This window comes from Schistocerca gregaria, unplaced genomic scaffold, assembly GCF_023897955.1.
Source record: "Schistocerca gregaria isolate iqSchGreg1 unplaced genomic scaffold, iqSchGreg1.2 ptg000946l, whole genome shotgun sequence".
NCBI classification, from domain to species: Eukaryota; Metazoa; Arthropoda; class Insecta; order Orthoptera; family Acrididae; genus Schistocerca; species Schistocerca gregaria.
The window spans coordinates 233,623-255,716 of NW_026062299.1; the positions used below are offsets into that span (position 1 = coordinate 233,623).

Genomic DNA, 22,094 nt, shown 5'->3' on the forward strand with positions numbered 1-22,094 from the left:
CATCGTTTCGTTCACAACATCCGACTGTGCAGCTAGGAGAGGGGACAAGTTTGTATATGTCTGGACGGATATCAGGCGCGGATTTAAAGCTGCCCGGAGTATGTGGTAGATGCCTTTTCTCATATTTCGACAGGAAGGGGTAATTTGACGGTTTTTTTTATTCGCGGTGAAGGAGGATGCATCTGCACATTCCGATTGCGTACATGATACCTCATTGAAAAAGTATTTCTTTATGAAGAGGATTGTTCAAATTACCCCTGTCAATGTAGCGAGGGTCTTTGGTCGCCGTAAAAGGAATTGTGTCAAATGTATGCAAAATACATGTTCAAAGAACAGATTTTGTCTATTTAATCAAAAAGGGAGCCAACGTAGCCAAGCCCCTGCTGTATACTTACGCGCAACTTATTGTATGTGCAAAATTTATTTTTTTTATGAAGACGCATTCACCCGTCAAGAGATGATAGATGGTAGTATATACAAAATCATCGTTTTTTGATGCCCTGCTGAATTGAAACACACCAGACCTTCTCTTCGTACGCTGACTTGTCTATAAACGCCAAATGATACAAACAAACGAATCACGTATATCATGATATAGATAGCATAACCAGCTATAGAGAGCGGCAGAATTCAACTTTGTGTACGTTTGTTTTTTTAACGCCAAAACAGCACGTTTCACAATTAATCTATATTTCATGACGTTCACGGATCGCGAAAAATGCATCAATACCATATTTTTTTACCATTTAATGCTAGTTCGATACTCTCTATTTACCATTACCAATCTGTCGGGGTTCTCTGATGATTACTAGAAAGTCTGGTTTTGAAATCAGTCCTTCCTCGTCAAAGCGCTGTCTACCGTTTTCAGTTACGTTGCACTCCCCCTTTCTCTTTCGATGGCAAACTTTTTTATCGTAGCAAATAGCACGGTTCTTATTACTAGAAGGTAGATTCCTTTCGTAAACCAGCCGATAGTTCATTTTGTTGTTCATACTGCTGAGAATGCTTTCAATGCACCCTTCAGCATGGAGTCCCATAAATTTCATTTTTAGATTGTCCCCGACGCCTTGGCCTTTGAGATAATCAAGAAAGTCGTCTGGCTCATAGGACTGGTATTTCAGGTGATAAGGCGGCCTAATGTAGCCATCATCTAGTGGAGATTTCGGTATCAAAGCGTTATGAGAAACTTGTCGCGTATACTCGTACACATGTATTTTCCCTGGAAAAGAATACTTTTTTTCTTCTTCTGTGAATTGATAAAAACTAATTTTTTTCAGATAGCTCAATAGATCGGTTGTATCTACATAGATTAGCTTTTTTGACCAATACATGTTAAACGTTGGTAGGCATTTCGATAAAATTGGTCTAAGTACTTGCGCAATATAAGGGTAAGAGCTAGGAAACGAAAGAGTCATGGCAAACATGAACGGATACATTTTTTGATTTTTTTTCATTTTTGGATGCCTAATTCTTGAAGGATAGTTTTTGACCAATTTTTCAATAGCGCTGTAATGAGGTGAACGTGAATAGGGAAAGAACCAATCATTTTCAATTATATCACCTTCAAGATAACATTTTATAACCCATTCGAGACCAAAAATGTACTGTGAAGCATGCTCAATTTCATCATAGTAGGGTTGCACCTCATTGGCTGCAAGTTGCGCTAGGGAATCTACAGTATCGATTTCTTCGTCTGGATTAGTACAATTAGAAATGGAAATATCGTCCTCATAAGAACCATTATCAATAAAACAATTGTCCGCTTGATCTTCACCTACTGTAGTAGTAGAATTCTGCGACGAGTCGGGAGGTGGCGCTTCTCCAGTAGTTTGTAGAGCTTTCAGCAATTTTTCAGAAGCAGGTCTTGCTCCAGAGAGAATTTCGTTTTTCATTTCTACAAATCTTTTAAAAGTGAGGTCATATTGAACTGGCTTCATGTTAGGCAGAAAAGCCTTGTATCCGTGAGATAAAAGCTTCAAGAACATCTTCAAACAAATACACCCATTTAGATCTACCAAGCACCTAGTAAAGTTATTTCTTGTGGCGACATAATAAGCCCATAGTCTCTTATAGTCAGCACTTGGAGGCAAATAGTCGTTTCCCATTAAAATGCTCATCAAAACAAATTCAATGCTAATATCCATTGGATTGCAGCGAGGAAACATTGACCGGAATTGAGACAGTACTTCTGTACCTCTAGCTTCCACATAGTAGGTTTTCTGGTCCGGGGCATCTGGTCTTAATAACCGTACATCTTTTAGCATTTCAGATGTTGCTGTCGTAAGAATCGAAATATTTTCAAACCCGGCCGATAGGCCTAACAAGATCAAATCAGCATCGCTTCCTACTATCAAAAAGAAATCGTTTACCTTTCCAATTGATTGAATGTACTTTATGATCTTTAGTTCTCCCTCACCTTCGATTGTAGGCCCGGATATGCAAAACTTGACGTTGCGGTAGCTATCACAGTGTTGCAAACGTTGGCATACAAACCAACATAATGCCTGTTCTAGGTCGTAGGTAAAATTACACCCTGGTAACAGCCCAGCCCTGTCGATAACATATTGCTTTTTCAAAAATCCATCTTTGACTCTACGCCTTCTTTGTTCAACAAATTTTGACTTTGAAGCTAGATTCATGTTCATCAATAATAAAAATATTTAATACAAAATTTACATTTGCCTTCGTTATTTGCCAGACAACGTAAAGAAACACAATACGAACATTTAAAGGGAGGGATTGCCCATTAAACAAATCAGTATTATTAATTCAGTACCTATTCCATCTGCTACTAGTAAAACAGTGCGGCGCACTTTCACTATTTTCAATATGCCGTTAAGTAATGAATACAGCTTTTTCCAGAGTCTTTGGTAGCTATCTGCACTTCTGATAGCGCGATGGACAATCTGGTTGAGGTCTACCAAGACATGGTCATATTCAATAATATTCCTTCCTTGATGGATAACCCGCATTGATTTGGGAAACTGACGCATAAAATACTTCGTAAACCCCTTTATACCCATTTCTTGGTTGTTATGTAGAGACTTTCAAAATAATTATATGATTACTACATAAAAAACCTAGAATTTGAGGAAAGCGCACAGGAGTAGAAAATGTGTAGAGAACAAGCTTTGATATTTATTCAATTTGCTATTCTATTCTCTTGACTATTTTTTTAAATAAAAATGGCCGTTAGAGGTAATCAATCGACTTTATAGTTGCTCGAGGTGATATGTTGCCTATTTTATAGTAAAGCCTTAATCATGTTTCGATTCATTAAATCTAGGCGCAAGTTTCCCTAATGCGAAATTTAGACATACACATGATAAGATGCAGAATATGCATGTTAAGATAAATGCCGTACATAACAATTTGAATAATAAAACTATTATTTTTTTTCAAATGCAAATAGAGGCCGTTTTATAAAATTTAAAGCGTCTGTATCTCCTGTATTTACACGAGTAAGTTTGCAGCTGATTTCAGGCCGGATAGATATGTGGTCCTTCTTCTAATAAATGAGGGAAAAGCAAATGTCTAATATAAAACAGCGATAGGGAAGGCAAAAATGGTATAGCCTAGGTTTTAAAAATATTGAGTTATCATATTTTTGCAATATATGCTGCGTGTGAGCTCGCGTATGTTATTTGGTTATAGTTGAAAAAGGCCGGTACAAAAGTATTACAAGGGATTTTGGGCGACTGAGATGAATTTTGAAAGTTCCGATATATCTGTCAGACATGAAGTCAATAAAAAAACAGTTGTTCCGTGCTATTGTGTCATTGCGAGAGGATTTAGACAAATAGATAAAAAAATTGCAACTTTTAACAGTTAGTGAACGATTTTATACTGTTTGGTATGATTTTTACAGAAAGATGCAGTGGATTGATAAGGAAAAATTCAATACGGTATCGATCGACCATTTATTGTTGCTGATAGAAGATGCCCAGATTTTTGACATACTGTCGGAGCTCTACTCTAATCGAGACAGCTGTGTTCAAAATCTATTATGCTCGAAACTATACGAATTTCAAGATTACGAGATTGAGTTCTTGTTGCCGCAACTATGGTATGTATCATGCACGAGGACCATCTTCTTCTCTGCATACACCTCATCGTTCTTGTAATTTACCATACACTTTTTAGCAATATCCTCATCAACAGGTCAGAAGAGAATAATTCACATTTAGAAAATTTCTTAATAGACAGATGCAGCATGTCAATACATTTCGGCATCTCAGTATATTTTATCATTCAGAGTGCAATAGAAGATGAGATGACGAATGGTTCAAATTCTCGAAAATTAAAGCAATTCTTGAAGGCTTGCAAGGTGGCTACCATTAATGGGTCAAAAGATAAGAATAGTTTTGAGATGAGCGATCAACTTGTTTCTCATCTCAAACATGAATGGTCTCACGATAATAAGTGCGAGAGCGTCTTTACTGCGGATCTTTCAAGGTATTTTTATTCACTTTACAAGTATTCAGCAAACTTCAAAACGAAAAATTTGCTTTGGTACACTCGAGAAACAACCGGTCTCAGCTCTCCTAGCGACCGTTGCAACGCTTTGGAAGCACAAGAGAGCAGCGTGGAAACGTCACCGTCTTCTAAAAAAAGTTCCAAAGATAATTTGTTGCAGAGGGAGTGCGGCTATCACAACGACGAGCAGCGAAATGACTTTGGGGCGCAAAAAGTTCCCAACACATCTGAAATTGGTTCTTCCCCTACTGGAAGCGAGTTTTTTTCCGATGTATTAGATAACCAAACCTATCACCAGAAAATTTTGAATTTTGTAAGATATCCAGAAGTTGACGAAAATTATGACATGCTAGGCAGTCATGAGGTGAAAGATTTTGATGGCCAGCTGGAACCCTTGACAAACATTAAAGAATTCAACATGATCAGTAAAATGGCAAAAAACATCGTCAATAATATTTCTGATCTGACATCCATGAAATGCCGACACATTTCAGATAACGATATTCAAAAACTCAGCAACATGCTGTCGACACTAGATAAATTTTATGGTATTAACTCTGATAATGAAGACCAAGATGCAATACAGACAGATTTGAGCAGCTTCGGTGAAATGCCTACCAACCAGAATGGTGATACTGCCATCAATTTGAGTATATTGAGTTGCAAAGTCAACTGCCAAATCTATTTTTATGCAGAAATACAGTTTCTGTCTATTCTCACTGGAATTTCAGGCCTGCTGAAGGATCTACAGCTAAAAAACAGGTGCCAAAAAGATCAGGCTCTTCGCGCATGCCTCTTTCAGTTCAATATCTCTTTTTGTCCTAATGTGTACATACCTATTCCAAGAAGGAACGGCAAGTATTACCAAGTGATACGCATTCCCTACGAAGAGTCCTTTTCTCTGAGTTCCAAGAAAGCTGTTCCTTACATGGTTTTCATTGAGTGCGTCATGATGGAAGATCACGCAGAAGTTGGTACGTGCGAAACGGCATTTCTAAACTCATTTAAGGTTGATCAAGCGGAGGGACAGTTTGAACAAGTTTCTTCAGCTACTAGCATGGACATCAACAACGAGGAGGAAGACCTGAAGGAAGATGAAACTGGATGTCATCCCGATATGCAAGAAAACCATTTTAAAGAAGAGGCTAACCAAGAAGAAGCACGACTAATTAAAGAACGGATCTTTGGAGAATCATGGGAAGAAAAAAAAAACAGAATTCGGCGGTGTTCTCCAGCTGGATACATGAAAAATTGGGATCTTATAGGCGCCGTTGTAAAGTATGGTGATGACTTAAGACAAGAGCAATTGGCTACGCAGCTGATTTATTTATTTTTTCAAATTTTCAAGAATTCGCATATTCCTCTGTGGGTATATCCGTATGAAATACTGGCCATATCTCCACAGGCCGGGTTCATCGAGGCTATTCCAGATGCGATTTCGATAGACATCATAAAGCAACAGATGGCACCCAATGGAACTCTAGAAGCATATTTCAATCTGGTTTATGGTGTTGACACATTGAAGTCTGTTGAGGCGCGACGTAATTTTGCTGAATCGCTGGCCGCCTATTCATTGATATGTTACATACTTCAGATAAAGGACAGGCACAATGGCAATATTATGTTGGATAGAGAGGGTCATTTGATACATGTCGATTACGGTTTTATGCTAAGCTCAAGTCCAGGATGGATTGGGTTCGAGAGCGCTCCCTTTAAACTGAATTTAGATTTCGTTGGTGTGATGGGTGGCCGCGAATCGGCCTTTTATAAATATTTTCGAGTTCTTTTCAAAATTGGGTTTTTAGAGCTAAGGAACCATTCTAAATTGATTGTATCTGTCGTTGAAATGATGCTTCCGGGAAGCAAAATGCCCTGCTTTTCAAAGGGTGCTCAAACGATAAAAATGCTGGAAGGTCGATTCAAGAAAGATCTTTGTGATGAAGACGCTTTGAAGTATGCGGAAAGCCTGATTCAGATTTCAGAAGGAAATTGGCGTACGGATGGATACGATAGGTACCAATGGATGTCTAATGGAATTTACTGAGCGACTAAATATCCAGAGACCGGTAATAGGCGATAGTGTTGCAAGGTGAGTTTAATCTGTAAGGGGTATGGATGAGAATGTCAATCATTTTATTAAAGCAAAGTTTTTTTGTACGCGACAAAGAGTGCTAGGAATAGATCAGTCAAATAACAGTTTTTTTAGAAATATTTTTGCGTGCTTTACAGAAATGCAATATTCGTTGGATGGAGTTTGTATGTTTTTGTTGGATAAAGGCAATAAGGCTGGAACCGAACGTATGACGAAATATGTTTCCGTGGGGGTGGTAGAGGTAATTGAGTCGCAAACTAAATTGTTCAAGTCGTTGTAATGCCTATTTTCAATACTGAGGTATATGGTTGGATCTCCAAATTTGTTTCTACTTCTTTCGTCATCAGAGAGTTGGTCTTCTAAAATTTGGCTAAACTTTAGAAGGTCCTCCTTAATGATTGGATATAGAGCATTGTCGCTGTGAAGGCGTGCGAATGCATTGGAGCTGACTGCCGCATCTTTGGTCAGTTGTGTTGAGTAGGCTGCTGGGAGCAAGTGGTAGCTCTTTGGAGGTAGGATGGCGAGCAGCTGCTGTAGGGGCAGCAACGGTTTTTGTATTTTGGCATTGAAATGTTTTGAAATTATAGCTGACAAAAATGGGGCTCCGTTATCGTCTTGACTAGTGGCGTCTACAAGGTATTGGGTGATATCAGTGGCGAGAGGGGACTGGTTATAGATGTAGTACCAATCCCAGTTATGTACCCTGTCGTGGATGCATGACAGACACCAAGAAAGGCCAGCGAGGTAGTTTTGTATGGCGGATTGAATTTTTTCTAATTTTTCTTTGATTGAAAATGTACGAAATTCTGGATAAAGGTTGTTATAGAATTGGAATTTTTTGCTTAGAATACAATTTTCTGAATAGGTGTTTGATTTTCCGGGATACGTGGTTGACGAATCGTTTTTGAAAGATTTTGGTATTGATTCTGAAGCGATAGGATTACACGTCTTGATGTGCTGATTAATGGAGTAACCAGACTCTTTTTTGGATAACATTCTGGCCAAGTACAAAGCCAGGTTATTCCATTCTATATTTGATTTCTCGCATAAATATCCGTTTTCTTCCATAGTTTCAGCGTAGGTTTGTATTAAGTAATCAAGTGCATCATGGATATGCCCTTGATAAGGAAGCCTAGGGAGGTAATCGTTCCCCAAAAAGGTGATTAGCAAGACTAAGTCATCGACTACCCTCTGAAATTTATATTGTTTTTTTGGAGTAGAGTGTTCATGTTTTTGAAACTGAATGACTTTGTTGTACAGCTGATTTTTTAACAGTGACAAGTCTAGGATGATGTGACTTTGAATGGTTGTCAGTCTGGAGTTATTTACACTAGGCAGAAGGTTTTTTTTTGTAATCCTCCTTTTCGCTGACTGTTATTGGGATTTGTTGTTCAATGAAAGGTTAGAGCTAATGGTGTTTAGTGTAATGCCAAAATTCAGAGGAAGAGAAAGGATTGGGCAATTGAATATAGTTGGAGTTGGAGCATACTTACCGCCTCGCCCGATTTAGAATTTGCAGAACAAGTATTGATGCCGCAAGGCACTTGACCAAGATTAGGAGAAATTTTCATTGGAACGGAGATTATTGAATTTTTGAGACAAATAATGTTTTTTTGACTTTGGTTGGTCGGCGAAATAGATGATGTAGAAGTGGGGGTAGATGGATTGGGTGTTTCGAAACATACAAATGCCCAATTCAGGTTACATGAAAGCAATAATATGATCATGTCAGAGTCGCTAGTGATAATAAAATGGGATTGCTTTTGAGAGTACAGTGGAAATTTGCTTTGCTGACGTATAAATTCTGCAATTTTGTGCTCTCCTTCTCCAATGACCGAAGAATCAGAGACAATAGATACGAGTTGGGTGCTTTGATTAAACAATGGTACTCTTTTTTGGACATATTCGTGTATCCATCTATTAACACTTGTCATGAATTCCGTTCCAGGAGAAACAGCGTTGCTATTTAGCTCGTGATCCGAGCTAGCCGTCAATCTAGATTCTGAGACTTGCATAAACCTCCTTTTTCTTTGGGACCTCAGCTTTGCAAATGGAGCTGGTCCATCTTGGAGCAAGAGAAAAAAATAGGATATATGTGAGAAAATTATTGAATGGCCTCTTGATTGTGAAAAATCTAGCTGTTTGATGTACCGATGGCAAAATATGCAAGCTTTGTAGGTCTAAACTTGCTTAGAATAAAGTCTAGTTTTTGATATAGTTCTGCTTTGACAGTATTTTTGGTACAGTTCTTGGTTGGGATGAAATAAGAAATACGATTGATTAGTATAATTCGGTCCCCTGCACCAAAGGGATGAATTGTGTTTTCTGATCCAATAGGGTTCAATGGTCCATGACGTACGCTCTGATTGCTGGTATAGAGGGCCTGGTGGATGATGGTATTTAAATCCAAATAGAGGTTGTCGACCTTTTTAGGTACCTCAGGTCCATCTAGGTCATCTGCCAAATAGAGACGGTTCGGAAAGTCGTACGAACATACATCTGGGTAATGCTTGGTCAGGTAGCTCAGAAAGTTCGGTACGCCCATAATATTAAAAAAAGCACTTAGGAACAGAAGTTTTTGTAAAGATTTATTTTGCTGTTTGCTTTTTACCAGTTGAGTATGGCATTATGTCGGATTAGGCTTCTGTTCTGTCCTGGGAGGGTAGGTCGTCGCTGTGAGCGTCAATCTCAATCCGAAATACACAAAAATTCTATAATGCGACATGAAAGCCTACTGGGGCTTGATTTCGACATACCATCTTTTGTCATGAAGAACAAGCAAAAAGAAAATGTCATCTACAAACATTTAGTATGAGAGGAGGTTTTTGTGGAGAAGATGTAGCTAGTAAGATAGATAGACTCTTGTACTGACAGGTGCCTTGGTTGACTTTGATATCATCATACTTTTTCCTCTGTGACACGAACAGCCGGAGCCGGTGCAGTTTCAGCCGATAGACCCTTCACGGCCGAGGCAAAATGAAGATCTCACATACAATGTCAATCTATTTAGATCGGAGAGACTGATCGCATGGAATCCAACAGGTCCTGTCAACGATGTCTCAGATGGTGAGATAGCTGAAGCTAGCTTGCCTAGACAACAGTTACCGAATACTGAATATATTAATGTAGTTCGGAATGTAGTGTTATCCTCGTTGAATGAATTGGTCCGCTTAGGAAGGCAAGCAGAAGCCGCATCTTTATTCGAGACTTATTCCTACTATTGCCCTGCCATACGCTTTGATTCAGTGATTGTATGCAAGATGTTAATCACTTATTGTAAAATGAGCCTTTTCCTGCATTCTAAACAGCTCTTCAATGATCTGGCTCGCGAAGCACCCCAAAGGCTCGACAACAGAATTTTCAGTGTCATCATAGAAATGTATTTATATTTATCTGACTTCGAAACGTCAGAACGCTTATATAGTCTAATGATATCAATGCACATCCCTCCAACCATCGCAACATTCACCGTAATGCTCAAATATTACGTGCGCAATCGCATGCACGACCGAGTCCGTGATGTCCTTCAAAGAATGCAGGAATCTCAGCTTGAACGAGACGGCGTTTTTTATTACACTTTACTTTGTAGCTGCGCCGAGATTGGAGAATTTGAGGAATACGATTCATTGCAATCCAAGCTAAGCAATTTGGAGATAGAGATTACCCCAAAAGCTAGATGCAGACTCGCAAATGCATTCACTATATATAAACAAACATGCAGATTTAAATCCTTACTTAAAGAGATGAAGGCCGAAAATATCATTCCAGATGCGGATTTCTATAATACAATTATCAAAGCATGTTCGAGAGCCGGAAACGTCTATGGTGCTCTTAAATTGTATGAGGAGATGAAAATGCTCGGAATTTATCCAACCGTGGATACTTTCTCCGTCCTGATCAATATGTACGCGCGTGCGCGTGTACCACCTAACGAATGTCACCTTTTCATCAAGCAAATTTGGCAAGAAATGCTGAACCTCGGTGTACATCCTGATTGCCACGTCTACGGCTCAATCCTTCACGCATATAGAAAATCAATGAACCTCCAGAAATTTACGGAAACACTTAATGACATGAAAGACCGTAACGTCGCCCCCAACATGATCGTCTATTGCGAAATCTACCAATTTTTTGCGTACAACTTGAAATCTTTTGACACCTGCGAAAAAATCTATCAAGAAATACAATCGAAGAAATTCTGGCTAGACCTTCCCTTCTATACGGTCTTATTCGAAACGCATATCGTATACGACAAATCTGATAAAGTACCTGGAATTTTCCAGCTCATGCTCGATCATTATGTAGTTCCAGATATTCTAGCCTATGTTTACTTAATAATTGCATACGCCGATCTAGGCATGATGAGCAAGGCCGAAGACGTCTTTCTTCAATCGCTCATCACGCCTGCAGACATGATGAAAATATCAATTCGAGCACTTACTAAATGTGCTACCTTGCCTCAAAAACCAGGGCGACTTCAATATCTTCAAAGTGCTATTGAGCAACTATGGAAATTGAAACAAGGAACAGCATGAACAGCGTTCTCCTTCCTCTCGATCTCAAATAACAGTAATAACCCGGATCTCTGAAAAGCCTTGCAAGCTTCGCAGGTACAATAGGCGTTTGAGTGTGTACACATATATTAGTATTCGTCTAATTATACTTATTGCTACCAAATATAGAGAGTTCTCTGATAGAAAATACAACACAAAAGCAGACTGTAGGTCGAAAATATGGAACAATGCATAGGCCACAAATCTCCAGAAAGCAAAGAACACATGCAACAGAAAGGGGTATTTTATGTGGTTTCGTCCGTTTTCATCTCGTGGAAGCAAAGCAAGTTAAGACATTTTCTTTATAAGGGAAGGTTTGCTGAATCTGATACTTTTTGTGCAATATTGAGATATTGCAAACGTTTTGTGTTTCTGATGTCCACAGTATATTCTTATGTTGGTATACATCGTAGACGGCTGATTATACAATTAAACTTTAGTCAACACTATGGTCCTGCACGACATACAGCTGGCTTTTAGAGATTTCCCATATTTGACCGATGACAGACAAAAGACGTTTTTTGTGGAAGAATGCTAGATTTTTTTTATCTTTTGTGCAATTGTAAAAATGAAAAAAATGAGAGTTTAGGCATTTGGTCTATAACTGGAATTATATCACTTTTGCAGTTGGGTGTTTCAATCTCGAGGTGCTTGAGTCCGCAAGTTTTCGTGCTCAGAGTGAAAACCCGTTAACCCTGTCCGAGAGGCAGTAACCCCTTGAAACCTTGGTGCTGTAGCATGTACGTGTTAGAAAGAATAAAATAGGTCTAGCCTATTTAAATCTGTTAATATCGAGCGATTAGACGACGAGTAATAACAACCAAATATCTTTTGAAGTGTACCTCAGATACAAAAACGAAATTCAAAACCGTTCGAAATCTCAGTTTTAAGGTCAGCGTACGAACCACAGGCTGTGAAACCGCCCGTTGAAATGCCATCGAATTATCAAGAGATTATTGTTATGAAAGGACCCGCGCTGAAGAAGGTAGATGAGGGTGAAGAAGATGATGACCAATGGGATAGGTGCTACTTGGTTTTGCGCTCTAGGAAGCTAGAGGTTCATTCTTTTTGTCCTAGCTCAGGCATATTTGGAATGGAGTCGCTTCAGTACAAAATCGATTTGACTGATGCACGTCTGATTGTATCAACGAAGGTCCATATATTCAAAATTTTTTACATAGGTCACTATTACGAGTTCCAGGTGGAATCCGATGCGAACGTGTGGATCGCTCTCATTCGTTCGGTCGTCTCTTGTGTTGACAGTCAGGACGGCAACTTCGAAGAAGAGGAGCCATTTCAGGCAGCTGATTTAAAAAAAAAAAAACCTCTTTTGTACATAAACCAACGCCGCTCAAAGTTTTGCAATCAAATTTGATTCGCGAGTCGAAGCTTGCCATATGCGCGGAATGCCATTCGCCAAATGTCAGTTGGTGCTCTGTATTGTTTGGCATCTTCATTTGTGGAATGTGCGCACAGGTTCATCAGTTTATTAGATTTAGACAACCTCTTGTCAAAGAGATTGACGCGGATGATTGGAATTATCAAGAACTTCGTAGTGTTTTGGTTATGAAAAATGAGAAGTCCAATAGTTTTTGGGAAGCCCGACTTAATCCGTCTCAGCGCCCACGTCTCTCTGATCTACCGTCAGTACGTAGCTGGCTGCTCAGAAAATATCTCCAAAGAGAGTTTACACCGAGCGGAACTCGATTCGAGCACATAGAAAGTTTCATCCCTTTTGATTTAACTCTGCCTTGGAGCGTTATCTCTGCTGTATCTGCATCAAACCTCGAATATTTGGAGTTCGAATCGCCGTCCCCCCCCCCTCAATCATCCACACCAGGTGAAAAAACGTTTAGATGATGGTATCGAGAACTACAAAAAGCATCGAGTACTCAAAGTTCACGGTAGTGATAGCCCGATCATTAGGCAGAAGGCCTTCAATTCCGAAGCTCTTAGAAAATACATCAACAATCCGGATAAACTGAAGAACGCATTGTTGTTCCTGTTAACAGACTCGGACTTCAGGTATCAACTATTATCCTTGCTCAAGTGAGATGCTAGACAACCGATTCCGCCCTCCCTCTGCTGCGTACGTACATTGGTGCGTACATGGTATACATATGCAGGGTGCACGAGAATAAACACCATCTATCTTCACCTGATTTACGCTTTTTTTTGAGGGTCAAAATTAGAAAAAAAATACGATTCTAGAAAAGGAGTGTTTGAAGGGCAAATGAAGTGCATTTTCAGTTCAGTAACTTTTTTGTAAATACCAAGTAGCCCAACTAATTTATATTTAGAAGCAGTAAGAAATACCTCAATATCGAGGCGTTCGTTGTAGATTCAAATTTAAAGGTGGAATACCAGGAGTGGGCTTGAAATACTCTTCTATCATGGCCGGAGTTACATCTTCGAGTCTTGCAGGACTCCACCTGGCGTCTCGAGTTTTGTCCACCAAGACAGCTCGGACACCCTCGTAAAAATTGCTTTTCTTCTGTTTGTCGGTTAGAGAGGAAAGCAAAAAAAAAAAAAACAAAATTTGACGTACCAAAATATTGAGAGCGACTGTGTATTCCATTTGAAGACACTCCGCCAGCGATTTTTCGGCGCCTCTTCTTTGCATTTCCAGTGATAAATGAACGGAGATGGGACACGCTGCGCGAATACTTTTGAGTGTCTCTTTAGCGAATGCAGATGTCTCTTTTTCTAAGGCGCTTACTATTTCTGTGACAGTATTTTTCGAAAAAACTGACCGAATCATTTCTCCATGTTCGTCGAGTATACAACGCGTATTTTCTGGAACCACGGGCTTGGAATCCTCGAACAGGCAGATAGAATGGTCGTAGTCATTGTAGCACCTACTCACGACCGTTTCTAGTGTTAGCTGTATTTTATCTAGATTTTTGCTCTGTACATAGTGCGTTGCGATGCCCGCTTTTTTGACATCATATGCCGACAGAGTTTTACCAGTTAAAGCCAAATAGGTTCCTACATAATTCTTCAGACGAGAGAGAAAATAGCTCCCGCCTACGTCGGGGATGAACCCGATATTTACTTCTGGCATGGCGAAAACGGTTTTTTCCGTGGCAATGGAGAAATGGCCGTTGACCGATATTCCAGCACCACCGCCCATGACAATTCCATTTATGAATGCAACATGAAAAAGTTGGAGTGTGTGAATGAAGTAGTTCAATTCGTACTCTCTTCTAAAAAACTCGTTTCCAAGGTCGGTTCCATTTTTAGACGCTTTATATATAGAAACAACATCTCCACCCGAGCAAAAGGCTCTTCCATCTGACTTCACAATGATCATTTTCACGGAGTGTTTATTTTCCCAGTTTTTATAGATTTCTGAAAGAGCGTTTACCATGTCTAAGTTCAAGGAATTCAGGGCTTCAGGACGCTCAATCTTTACGATTCCAGCTCCCCTAGAACAAGACGCCTTGACATAAGGGCACGAATTAAAATTATCGGTTTGCGCCTTCATAGTAGAAAACTGGGCGGCGGACAAAGCTGTTCGAGGCGTTCGAAAAAACAATAGGTGTCAGTGAGCTAGGCCTGGCAGAGGGAGCATAAGCAAATGAAAAACATGAGCTGGCCAGTAAGAAAAGAGATATGACGTGCAATGAGCTTTCTTAGTGCCGAGCTTCTAAAAGTAGAAAATCTGTTAGACAGCTATAGTTTGTGTGGTATTTTATTTATAAACGAAAGTACATTCTGGAGGGAAAAAGAACGAGTATGAGATACGATGGAACGCAGCATAGAGAAAAAGGACAGAAATACTGAACTAGAATACAAGTCTGGATAAAAACTTAATTATTTATGTTAAAAAAAAATAGAGATCATGGTTTTGACTATTGCGAGTGTGTATCAAATGAAAGCGGAGAAACCCAGGTACATCGCGGGTAAACAAAGAGAAATCGAGTGCGCCGTAGTTTATGTATCTATGAGTAAATTTTGGCACCCAAAAAAATGAGGGGCTACTTTGAAAATAATAGAGAGGAGCTAAGTCGGCCGAAAAAAATAGGGCCTTCGATCCGGCCCTAAGCGTAATATAAAAGGGCCATGCAGTATAATACGGGTGGTAGCTTCTTATCCGTGCAAGAAACTCGGAACGAGGTTGTTTTGCTTAGGAAAATGTATAAGGAGAACTAATTGGTTTTGATATATTGAAAGAGATGTAGAGGTTGTGTGGCGACTGAGATGCAAGATGCTTCAGTTTTGTTGAGAACAGGACCGGGGTAGAAAGGGCCGTCACAGTCGCGACCAATACTCATTGAGAAGAGTTGATTAATATAATGCAAGAAATTTCAGGGGATAACAAGAAAAGAATTAGACGAAGTAGCAGGTATGTCTAGTCCGGTTTTTTGGGCAACGACGCATGCATAGCTTGTCTGGATGATGTGGTTTGTGTGGCATTGAAATAGTTAGTAAAAGAGGGTGATGATGCGAGATCGGCCAAAAAAGGCAATTTGGTTCTATAAAAACCCTGCACGTATTCTTTTCAGAGTAATCAGGGCTTTTATCGATACGAGCAACGATGTTGCCGATGTTCTGGATTGATGTGCAAACGGGATACTATAGTAGTCGTGCATTTAGAAGGGGATTGTAGCTCAAAAAAAAAAAAAAAAAAATTATGCCTATTGGCCATCAGCATCCGGCTTTAGAGCAGTATTCTGTATCCACTAGACAGGTAGGTGTATATGCATACAGATTTGTTCTGAGCTTTATTGCGTTGATTTGTTGCTTATAGAGATGTGGTGCTTGACTTATTTCTCATGATTGCATTTTTTCTTTTGTGGCGGTAAATAGCATGGCAGAGAGCGCAGGATCTGATAGACGTGGTCGCGGGCGCGGAGGCCGTCGTGGACGCGGAAGAAGAGACAGAGGTATGCTTCGGGCCCAGGAAAGTGATAACTGGGTTCCGTGTACGAAGCTGGGTCGATTGGTCAAAGACGGCAAAATCAAAGAATTAGAAGAGATTTTCTTCCATTCTCTGTGCGTGAAGGAATACCAGATTATCGACTATTTCATTCCGCCTAGTCGACTAAAGGAGGATGTGATGAAGATCATGCCAGTACAGAAGCAGACCCGGGCCGGGCAAAGGACTCGGTTCAAGGCATTCATGGTCGTGGGAGACAACAATGGCCACATTGGATTGGGTGTCAAATGTGCCAAAGAGGTAGCGACTGCTATCAGAGGAGCTATCGTCGCGGCGAAACTAGCGGTTGTGCCTGTTCGGCGTGGCTATTGGGGAAATAAAATCGGAGCACCGCACACCGTTCCAAATAAGATCAGCGGGAAATGTGGCTCTGTCACTCTGAGACTCATCCCGGCACCACGTGGTACAAGCATTATCGCTGCGCGTGTGCCTAAAAAAATCTTGTCTTTCGCTGGGGTCGAAGACGTGTTTACCATGTCTTTTGGCAGCACTAAAACACTTGGGAATTTTGCCAAAGCCACGTTCATTGCTCTCAAAAAAACTTATAGCTATATCACTCCAGACCTCTGGGATGATTTTGAACTTACAAAATCGCCTTTTCAAATTTACTCTGATTTTTTGGCAGCTGGAAAAAAGCATGTCTAAAATAAATAACGTTCTTTTTTACCCCTGAATAAAATATACGGTTTCGTAATGACAATTATATATAGTGTACCCGCGTAGTAGCGCGGTGGTTCTTTGCTCTGTTTTTGTATGTATATTTACTTTCCTTTTCAGTCTACAGAAAAATTCCAACAGCGTGCAGAAAGCGATTTTTTACAAAAAATTTTCGAAGCGTTCACACTTTCGGCCGTTCAGTGTACAGCCAAAACAGTGTGTAGAAGAAGTCAAACTATAGCTGAAGAAAAATATAAGGAGAGGTGTACGGGCAGTATGATATTCAGAAGAGCATGTGCGGATAATATGATAGTAAAGATAGAGTGCAATAGAGAGTGTTTAGATAGAATGAAGTGCAAAAGAAGAGGGAATTTTAGAATAGAGGGTTAGTGTGATAAAGTCTGAGTGTAGATATGATAGTTAGAAGTGTGTAGGAGTAATGTAGTATAATGAAGAGTAGGAGTAGATACTACGAATATATACAAGATGACAATGTATTTGTATCAATGATTTAGATTATGTATTTGTATGTATGCAGCTGTTTTATAGAATACATGACAAAATAGTGTTATGATAGATATGTTGTTGGAGATGAGGCGAATAATCATAGATAATTTTATTGTTGATGATTTCTTTATATGAACAAATCCAGGTTCTATGTACCTGGTATATCATAATTTGTTTCCGATCAAAGAATTTATCTGCTCGCTTCGGTATGGGCGTTTGTAATAAAGATGAAAAATCTTTATGGTAGCTACAACACTCAGATCAGTTTGCATTGGATTTGTTTTTTCGAATGTATTTTTATAATTGAGCAATCTCCTACTTGTCATCATGCAAGCATAATAGTTTAACAATGTCAGCATTTGCTAAAGGTATTTGTCTGGATCACCAGTATGATGATTGACAACGTCCGCAGCAAAGTCATATATTTATGTAAAATGGATCAAGAGAATCGTGTATTCTATATCCATGATTTAAAGGGAGTTGTATATTGGTACGTTGATATGCTTAACTCAGTTTGCTGTTTATCAATTTAGTATCGAAGGCTGAACGATAAAGGGGGGCAGCTACGATCAAGCAAGTAACTAAGAGCAATAGAAGTGTCAACTATTGAATATTTAATTTACCACTTTAATACTGTATTACTTATCAGATAGATAGGTTTATATCAGAATAATAATTTAATAATTTTGTCTAGACTAGTTGCAACTTTTTTGTATATAATTAATAATATTGATATAAAATGCCGAGTGAATAATAAAATAATAAAAAATAGATAAATGATATAGAACACTTGTAGATAGATAATAATAAATAAATGAATATAAGATGATGGGTGATTGTTATAGATAATTGTATAGGTAGATTAATAATAAATGAATATAAGGTGGCAGATGATTAGATAATCGGATGGGTAGATAAATAATAATGATAGATAAGATGATGGGTGATTATTATAGATAATTGTGTAGGTAGATAAATAATAATAATAAATAAGATGATAGGTGATTGACGTAGATAGTTTTATATGTAGACAAATAATAATGATAAATGAGATGATAGGTGATTGACGTAGATAGTTTTATATGTAGACAAATAATAATGATAAATGAGATGATAGGTGATTGACGTAGATAGTTTTATATGTAGACAAATAATAATAATAAATGAGCATAAGATAATGGGTGATTATTATGAGTAATTGTATAGATAGATAAGGTTGATTAATGTTTACAGGTTCAATAGAGGTCTTAAGAGAGTGAAGTTTTATTTGTATGTAGAGCGATGTGTAAAAAATATGTTGGATTAATAAAATATCGTGGATAGAAAAGATGACAGAATGGATGAAATAATAGACAACAAAATGAGAGAGATAGTAAATTAGAAATACTTATTGATATAATAGATAAAGAGAAAGAATGTATTATAATAGATATGAGTAGAACAAAACAAAACATTATAAGGTAGATGAAAAGTGGTGAGATATATATGTCAATAGGTGTTCTGTCTATTTTAAATCAACTCGATTAATGAACTTTTTTTTCACGTGTTTAATATAAAGCGATTAATGAACTTTTTTTTCACGTGTTTGATATAAAGCGATTAATGAACTTTTTTTTCACGTGTTTAATATAAAGAGTTATGATTGATGTTCAGATGATGTAAATATAGTATTTGATATGTGAGGGGGTTGTAAAGGTGGTGTCGATTATGGTTGACGCTGAAAAAATATATAAATTACAATACTAATAATAGATTAAGACAAAGAATACAGAGTGCGATGAGAGGCTATAGCCGAGTTTTATGAGAGGTTCTGTGAATGCTGTAGGTCATGTATAATATAGGAGGCCAAGATAGAATATACATGTAGTGTGTCTTAGACTGATACTAAATATAGCTAGACATGTGGTTAATGTAAAAATTTAATAATAAATTTAATTAGATAAATAATTATGAATCATTAGTCAATAAAAACAGTTGAAGATTGGTTAAAAGTAATTTCTTGTTATTACTAAATCATGAAGGCGATGAACAATTTGTTGGTAATGGCGGTCGTAGCGGTTGAGATTTCGGCAATATTTTCAACAGAGCTGGATGGTTCTTCGAAATTTGCGATAGAGTTGAACAAGCTGTTGGCCAGTAAAATTTCAGACAACTACTGCCAGGACAAAAGGATATCTTGCAACAATGGTCAGATCAGTGGTATTAAATTAAAGGCGGCTAAACTATCTGCATTTCCTGTAGGCATTACAAAAATCAAAGATACATTAGAGAATTTAACAATCATACACACGAATCTGAATGGCAATATTCCGAATGAAATCTATGAGTTGACTGAATTGCGACATTTGGATCTACAGGGGTGCAAATTTAGTGGTAGTTTAAGTAATCATATTAGAAATCTGAATAAATTATCATATCTTGACTTAAGTGGATCAGGTCTATCTGGTCCAATACCTGATGGTCTATATTCACTGACTCAATTGAAATATTTAAATCTACAAGGGAACAGATTTAGTAACAGTATAAGTGACAGTATTAAACATCTGGACAAATTATTATATCTTGACTTAAGTGAATTGAATCTGTCTGGGTCGATACCTAGCGGTCTGTATTCATTGAGTGGATTGAGACATCTAGATCTGAAAGGGAACACTTTTGATGATGGTTTTAAGTAATGATATTAAAAATCTGAATAAATTATCACATCTTGACTTAAATCAATCGGGTCTATCTGGGTCGATACCTGATGGTCTCTATTCACTGACTAAATTGCAATATCTGAGTCTAGAGGGAAACCGATTTAATGGCACGTTAAGTGATGATATTAGAAAGCTGAAAAAATTATCACATCTTGACTTAAGTGGACTGGATCTGTCTGGTGACGTGCCTGATGGTATATATTCACTGAATCGATTGGAATACCTGGCTTTAGGATGGAACAACTTTAGTGGGATTTCAACTGATGGTATTAGAAATCTGAGTAAATTACGGCATCTTGACTTAGGTAACTTGGGTCTATCTGGGTCGATACCTGATAGCCTCTATTCACTGACTGAATTGCAAAATTTGGATTTAGGATGGAACAAATTTACTGGTGTTTTAGATGATAATATCAAAAATCTGAGTAATTTATTATATCTTGAATTAGTTGGATCAAATCTGTCTGGACCGATACCTGATGGCCTCTATTCATTGACTAAATTGCAGTATCTGAATTTAGGATGGAACAAATTTAGTGGTAGTTTAAGTGATAAAATTAAAAATCTAAATCAATTATGGAATCTTGAATTAAATGGATCAAATTTGTCTGGACCGATACCTGATGGTCTATATTCACTGACTAAATTGCAATATTTAAGTCTAGAAGGGAACAAATTTAGTGGTAGCTTAAGTGATAAAATTAAAAATCTAAATCAATTATGGAGTATTGACTTAAGTGGATCAAATCTGTCTGGACCGATACCTGACGGTCTATATTCATTGACTGAATTGGAATACCTGGATTTGAAAGGTAACAAATTTAACGGTAGTTTAAGTGATGATATTGGAAACCTGAGTAAATTAACACATCTTGACTTAAGCAAGTCAAAATTGTCTGGATCGATACCTGATAGTTTATATTCACTGACTCAATTGGAATATCTGGATTTGAAAGGGAATAAATTTAGTGGTAGTTTAAGTAATAATATTATGAATCTGTATCAACTATATCATCTTGACTTAAGTGGATCAGGTCTATCTGGTCCAATACCTGATAGTCTATATTCACTGCATAGATTGCAATATTTAAGTCTACAAGGGAACAAATTTAATGGTAGTTTAAGTGATAATATCGGAAATCTGCATCAATTATATTATCTTGACTTAGGTAACTTAAGTCTATCTCGATCGATACCTAATAGTCTCTATTCACTGACTCAATTGGAATACCTGAGTCTGCAAGGGAACATGTTTATTGGTAGTTTAAGTGATAATATCGGAAATCTGAATCAATTATCACATCTTGACTTAAGTATCTTAAGTCTATTTGGACCGATACCTGATAGTTTATATTCACTGACTCAATTGGAATATCTGGATCTACAAGAGAACGAATTTATTGGTAGTTTATCGCCTAAGATTGGTGACCTGACTAAGCTGACTAGTCTGAATGTGAGCTTTAATCAATTGAGCGGGACTATACCAAATGAAATCAGTAATTTGACTAATCTCAAAGCCTTGGAAATGAGACATAATCAGTTTGAAGGTAACATTCCTGACATGGGTCGTCTGAAATATTTAATGAATGTAAAAATTAGCTCAACAACACACAGACTGAATGCGAATTGTGATAATAAGATGTTGCCTCCATACATTAGTAAGCATAGATGCCTGATTAGACCTGTGAATAAACTGTGCGACAGTAGCATTATATTATGTGAATACAGCGATGAGATCATATCATCAGTCAGTTCGATATTCTATACATATGTATTGGAGATGATTGTTATGATAGTAGTGTCTAGAGCTGGAATAGAGATGATGTCGAATTAGAATTTGAATTGTGGCATATGTGTGTAAGATATAATTTAGATAAAAATAATATAATTTGAATTAAAAAAATGTTGGTATTTAGAATAAGAGTTAGCTGTTATAAGGTTTAATATATATAAGGTGACAGATAAAGGTAATGCATATATAAGATGTGAAGTAGAGTTGATTGAAATAGAGTGGCAATTTAAAATATTGCGTAAGAGATGTTGGGAAATGTATTTAGTGGAAGATTATTGATAGAGATGATGATGTTAGAAGTAAGGTAATTAGAGTGAATGTGCATCTTGAGATGTATGTTTATTGCGTGAATATTTATTATAGGTCGTGATGTGTT

General features: G+C 37.8%; 7 protein-coding genes across 8 annotated transcripts; 4 read left to right on the forward strand and 3 right to left on the reverse strand.

The window, feature by feature from the left end:
* Positions 1-391: 391 nt before the first annotated feature.
* LOC126325868 (5'-3' exoribonuclease 1-like) lies at positions 392-3,567 on the reverse strand. 2 transcript variants are annotated; one of them, XM_049995372.1, is made up of 3 exons: positions 3,321-3,447; positions 2,777-3,167; positions 392-2,629 (listed from the first exon to the last, which is right to left on the reverse strand). In XM_049995372.1, exons 2-3 carry the CDS (start codon positions 3,021-3,023, stop codon positions 768-770), a joined length of 2,109 nt encoding a protein of 702 aa, XP_049851329.1. In that variant the 5' UTR covers positions 3,024-3,167; positions 3,321-3,447; the 3' UTR covers positions 392-767. The 2 variants fall into 2 exon arrangements, with proteins under 2 accessions (XP_049851329.1, XP_049851330.1); XM_049995373.1 differs by having other exon boundaries at positions 401-2,629; positions 3,365-3,567.
* Positions 3,568-3,601: 34 nt separating this feature from the next.
* On the forward strand, positions 3,602-7,402 carry LOC126325869 (phosphatidylinositol 4-kinase beta-like). Its single transcript, XM_049995375.1, has 3 exons — positions 3,602-4,066; positions 4,144-6,585; positions 6,683-7,402. Exons 1-2 carry the CDS (start codon positions 3,873-3,875, stop codon positions 6,518-6,520), a joined length of 2,571 nt encoding a protein of 856 aa, XP_049851332.1. The 5' UTR covers positions 3,602-3,872; the 3' UTR covers positions 6,521-6,585; positions 6,683-7,402.
* On the reverse strand, positions 6,659-9,113 carry LOC126325881 (uncharacterized). Its single transcript, XM_049995388.1, has 3 exons — positions 8,720-9,113; positions 8,062-8,633; positions 6,659-7,939 (listed from the first exon to the last, which is right to left on the reverse strand). Exons 1-3 carry the CDS (start codon positions 9,111-9,113, stop codon positions 6,659-6,661), a joined length of 2,247 nt encoding a protein of 748 aa, XP_049851345.1.
* Positions 9,114-9,164: 51 nt separating this feature from the next.
* On the forward strand, positions 9,165-13,283 carry LOC126325800 (uncharacterized). Its single transcript, XM_049995282.1, has 4 exons — positions 9,165-9,377; positions 9,496-11,178; positions 11,251-11,861; positions 11,959-13,283. The coding sequence occupies exons 1-2, from the start codon at positions 9,189-9,191 to the stop codon at positions 11,101-11,103; spliced, it is 1,797 nt and encodes a 598-aa protein (XP_049851239.1). The 5' UTR covers positions 9,165-9,188; the 3' UTR covers positions 11,104-11,178; positions 11,251-11,861; positions 11,959-13,283.
* An 81-nt stretch (positions 13,284-13,364) lies between these two features.
* Positions 13,365-15,069, reverse strand: LOC126325870 (3-hydroxyisobutyryl-CoA hydrolase, mitochondrial-like). Its single transcript, XM_049995376.1, has 4 exons — positions 14,836-15,069; positions 14,746-14,770; positions 13,670-14,634; positions 13,365-13,615 (listed from the first exon to the last, which is right to left on the reverse strand). Exons 1-4 carry the CDS (start codon positions 14,881-14,883, stop codon positions 13,439-13,441), a joined length of 1,215 nt encoding a protein of 404 aa, XP_049851333.1. The 5' UTR covers positions 14,884-15,069; the 3' UTR covers positions 13,365-13,438.
* Positions 15,070-15,792: 723 nt separating this feature from the next.
* LOC126325812 (40S ribosomal protein S2-like) lies at positions 15,793-16,766 on the forward strand. The gene is made up of 2 exons (XM_049995292.1): positions 15,793-15,814; positions 15,934-16,766. The coding sequence occupies exon 2, from the start codon at positions 15,935-15,937 to the stop codon at positions 16,706-16,708; it is 774 nt and encodes a 257-aa protein (XP_049851249.1). The 5' UTR covers positions 15,793-15,814; position 15,934; the 3' UTR covers positions 16,709-16,766.
* Positions 16,767-19,242: 2,476 nt separating this feature from the next.
* On the forward strand, positions 19,243-21,760 carry LOC126325882 (uncharacterized). The gene is made up of 2 exons (XM_049995389.1): positions 19,243-19,891; positions 20,016-21,760. The coding sequence occupies exons 1-2, from the start codon at positions 19,243-19,245 to the stop codon at positions 21,758-21,760; spliced, it is 2,394 nt and encodes a 797-aa protein (XP_049851346.1).
* The last annotated feature ends 334 nt before the right edge of the window (positions 21,761-22,094 follow it).

Excerpts from the sequence above, each read along its gene's own strand:
- LOC126325868 (XM_049995372.1), bottom strand. The coding sequence starts at position 3,023 with ATGGGTATAAAGGGGTTTACGAAGTATTTTATGCGTCAGTTTCCCAAA. Across the intron at positions 2,630-2,776 it reads ACTAGTAGCAGATGGAATAG|CTTCAAAGTCAAAATTTGTT; the intron begins GTACTGAATTAA and ends ACATGAATCTAG.
- LOC126325869 (XM_049995375.1), top strand. The coding sequence starts at position 3,873 with ATGCAGTGGATTGATAAGGAAAAATTCAATACGGTATCGATCGACCAT. Across the intron at positions 4,067-4,143 it reads TTCTTGTTGCCGCAACTATG|CAATATCCTCATCAACAGGT; the intron begins GTATGTATCATG and ends TACACTTTTTAG.
- LOC126325881 (XM_049995388.1), bottom strand. The coding sequence starts at position 9,113 with ATGGGCGTACCGAACTTTCTGAGCTACCTGACCAAGCATTACCCAGAT. Across the intron at positions 8,634-8,719 it reads GCTTGCATATTTTGCCATCG|ATGGACCAGCTCCATTTGCA; the intron begins GTACATCAAACA and ends TCTTGCTCCAAG. Across the intron at positions 7,940-8,061 it reads ATTCTAAATCGGGCGAGGCG|TCAGCGAAAAGGAGGATTAC; the intron begins GTAAGTATGCTC and ends TCCCAATAACAG.
- LOC126325800 (XM_049995282.1), top strand. The coding sequence starts at position 9,189 with ATGGCATTATGTCGGATTAGGCTTCTGTTCTGTCCTGGGAGGGTAGGT. Across the intron at positions 9,378-9,495 it reads ATGTCATCTACAAACATTTA|CCGGAGCCGGTGCAGTTTCA; the intron begins GTATGAGAGGAG and ends TGACACGAACAG.
- LOC126325870 (XM_049995376.1), bottom strand. The coding sequence starts at position 14,883 with ATGCTGCGTTCCATCGTATCTCATACTCGTTCTTTTTCCCTCCAGAAT. Across the intron at positions 14,635-14,745 it reads CGGCACTAAGAAAGCTCATT|CTTTGTCCGCCGCCCAGTTT; the intron begins GCACGTCATATC and ends CGCCTCGAACAG. Across the intron at positions 13,616-13,669 it reads CAGTCGCTCTCAATATTTTG|AAGAAAAGCAATTTTTACGA; the intron begins GTACGTCAAATT and ends ACCGACAAACAG.
- LOC126325812 (XM_049995292.1), top strand. The coding sequence starts at position 15,935 with ATGGCAGAGAGCGCAGGATCTGATAGACGTGGTCGCGGGCGCGGAGGC.
- LOC126325882 (XM_049995389.1), top strand. The coding sequence starts at position 19,243 with ATGAAGGCGATGAACAATTTGTTGGTAATGGCGGTCGTAGCGGTTGAG. Across the intron at positions 19,892-20,015 it reads AGGGAACACTTTTGATGATG|AGGGAAACCGATTTAATGGC; the intron begins GTTTTAAGTAAT and ends ATCTGAGTCTAG.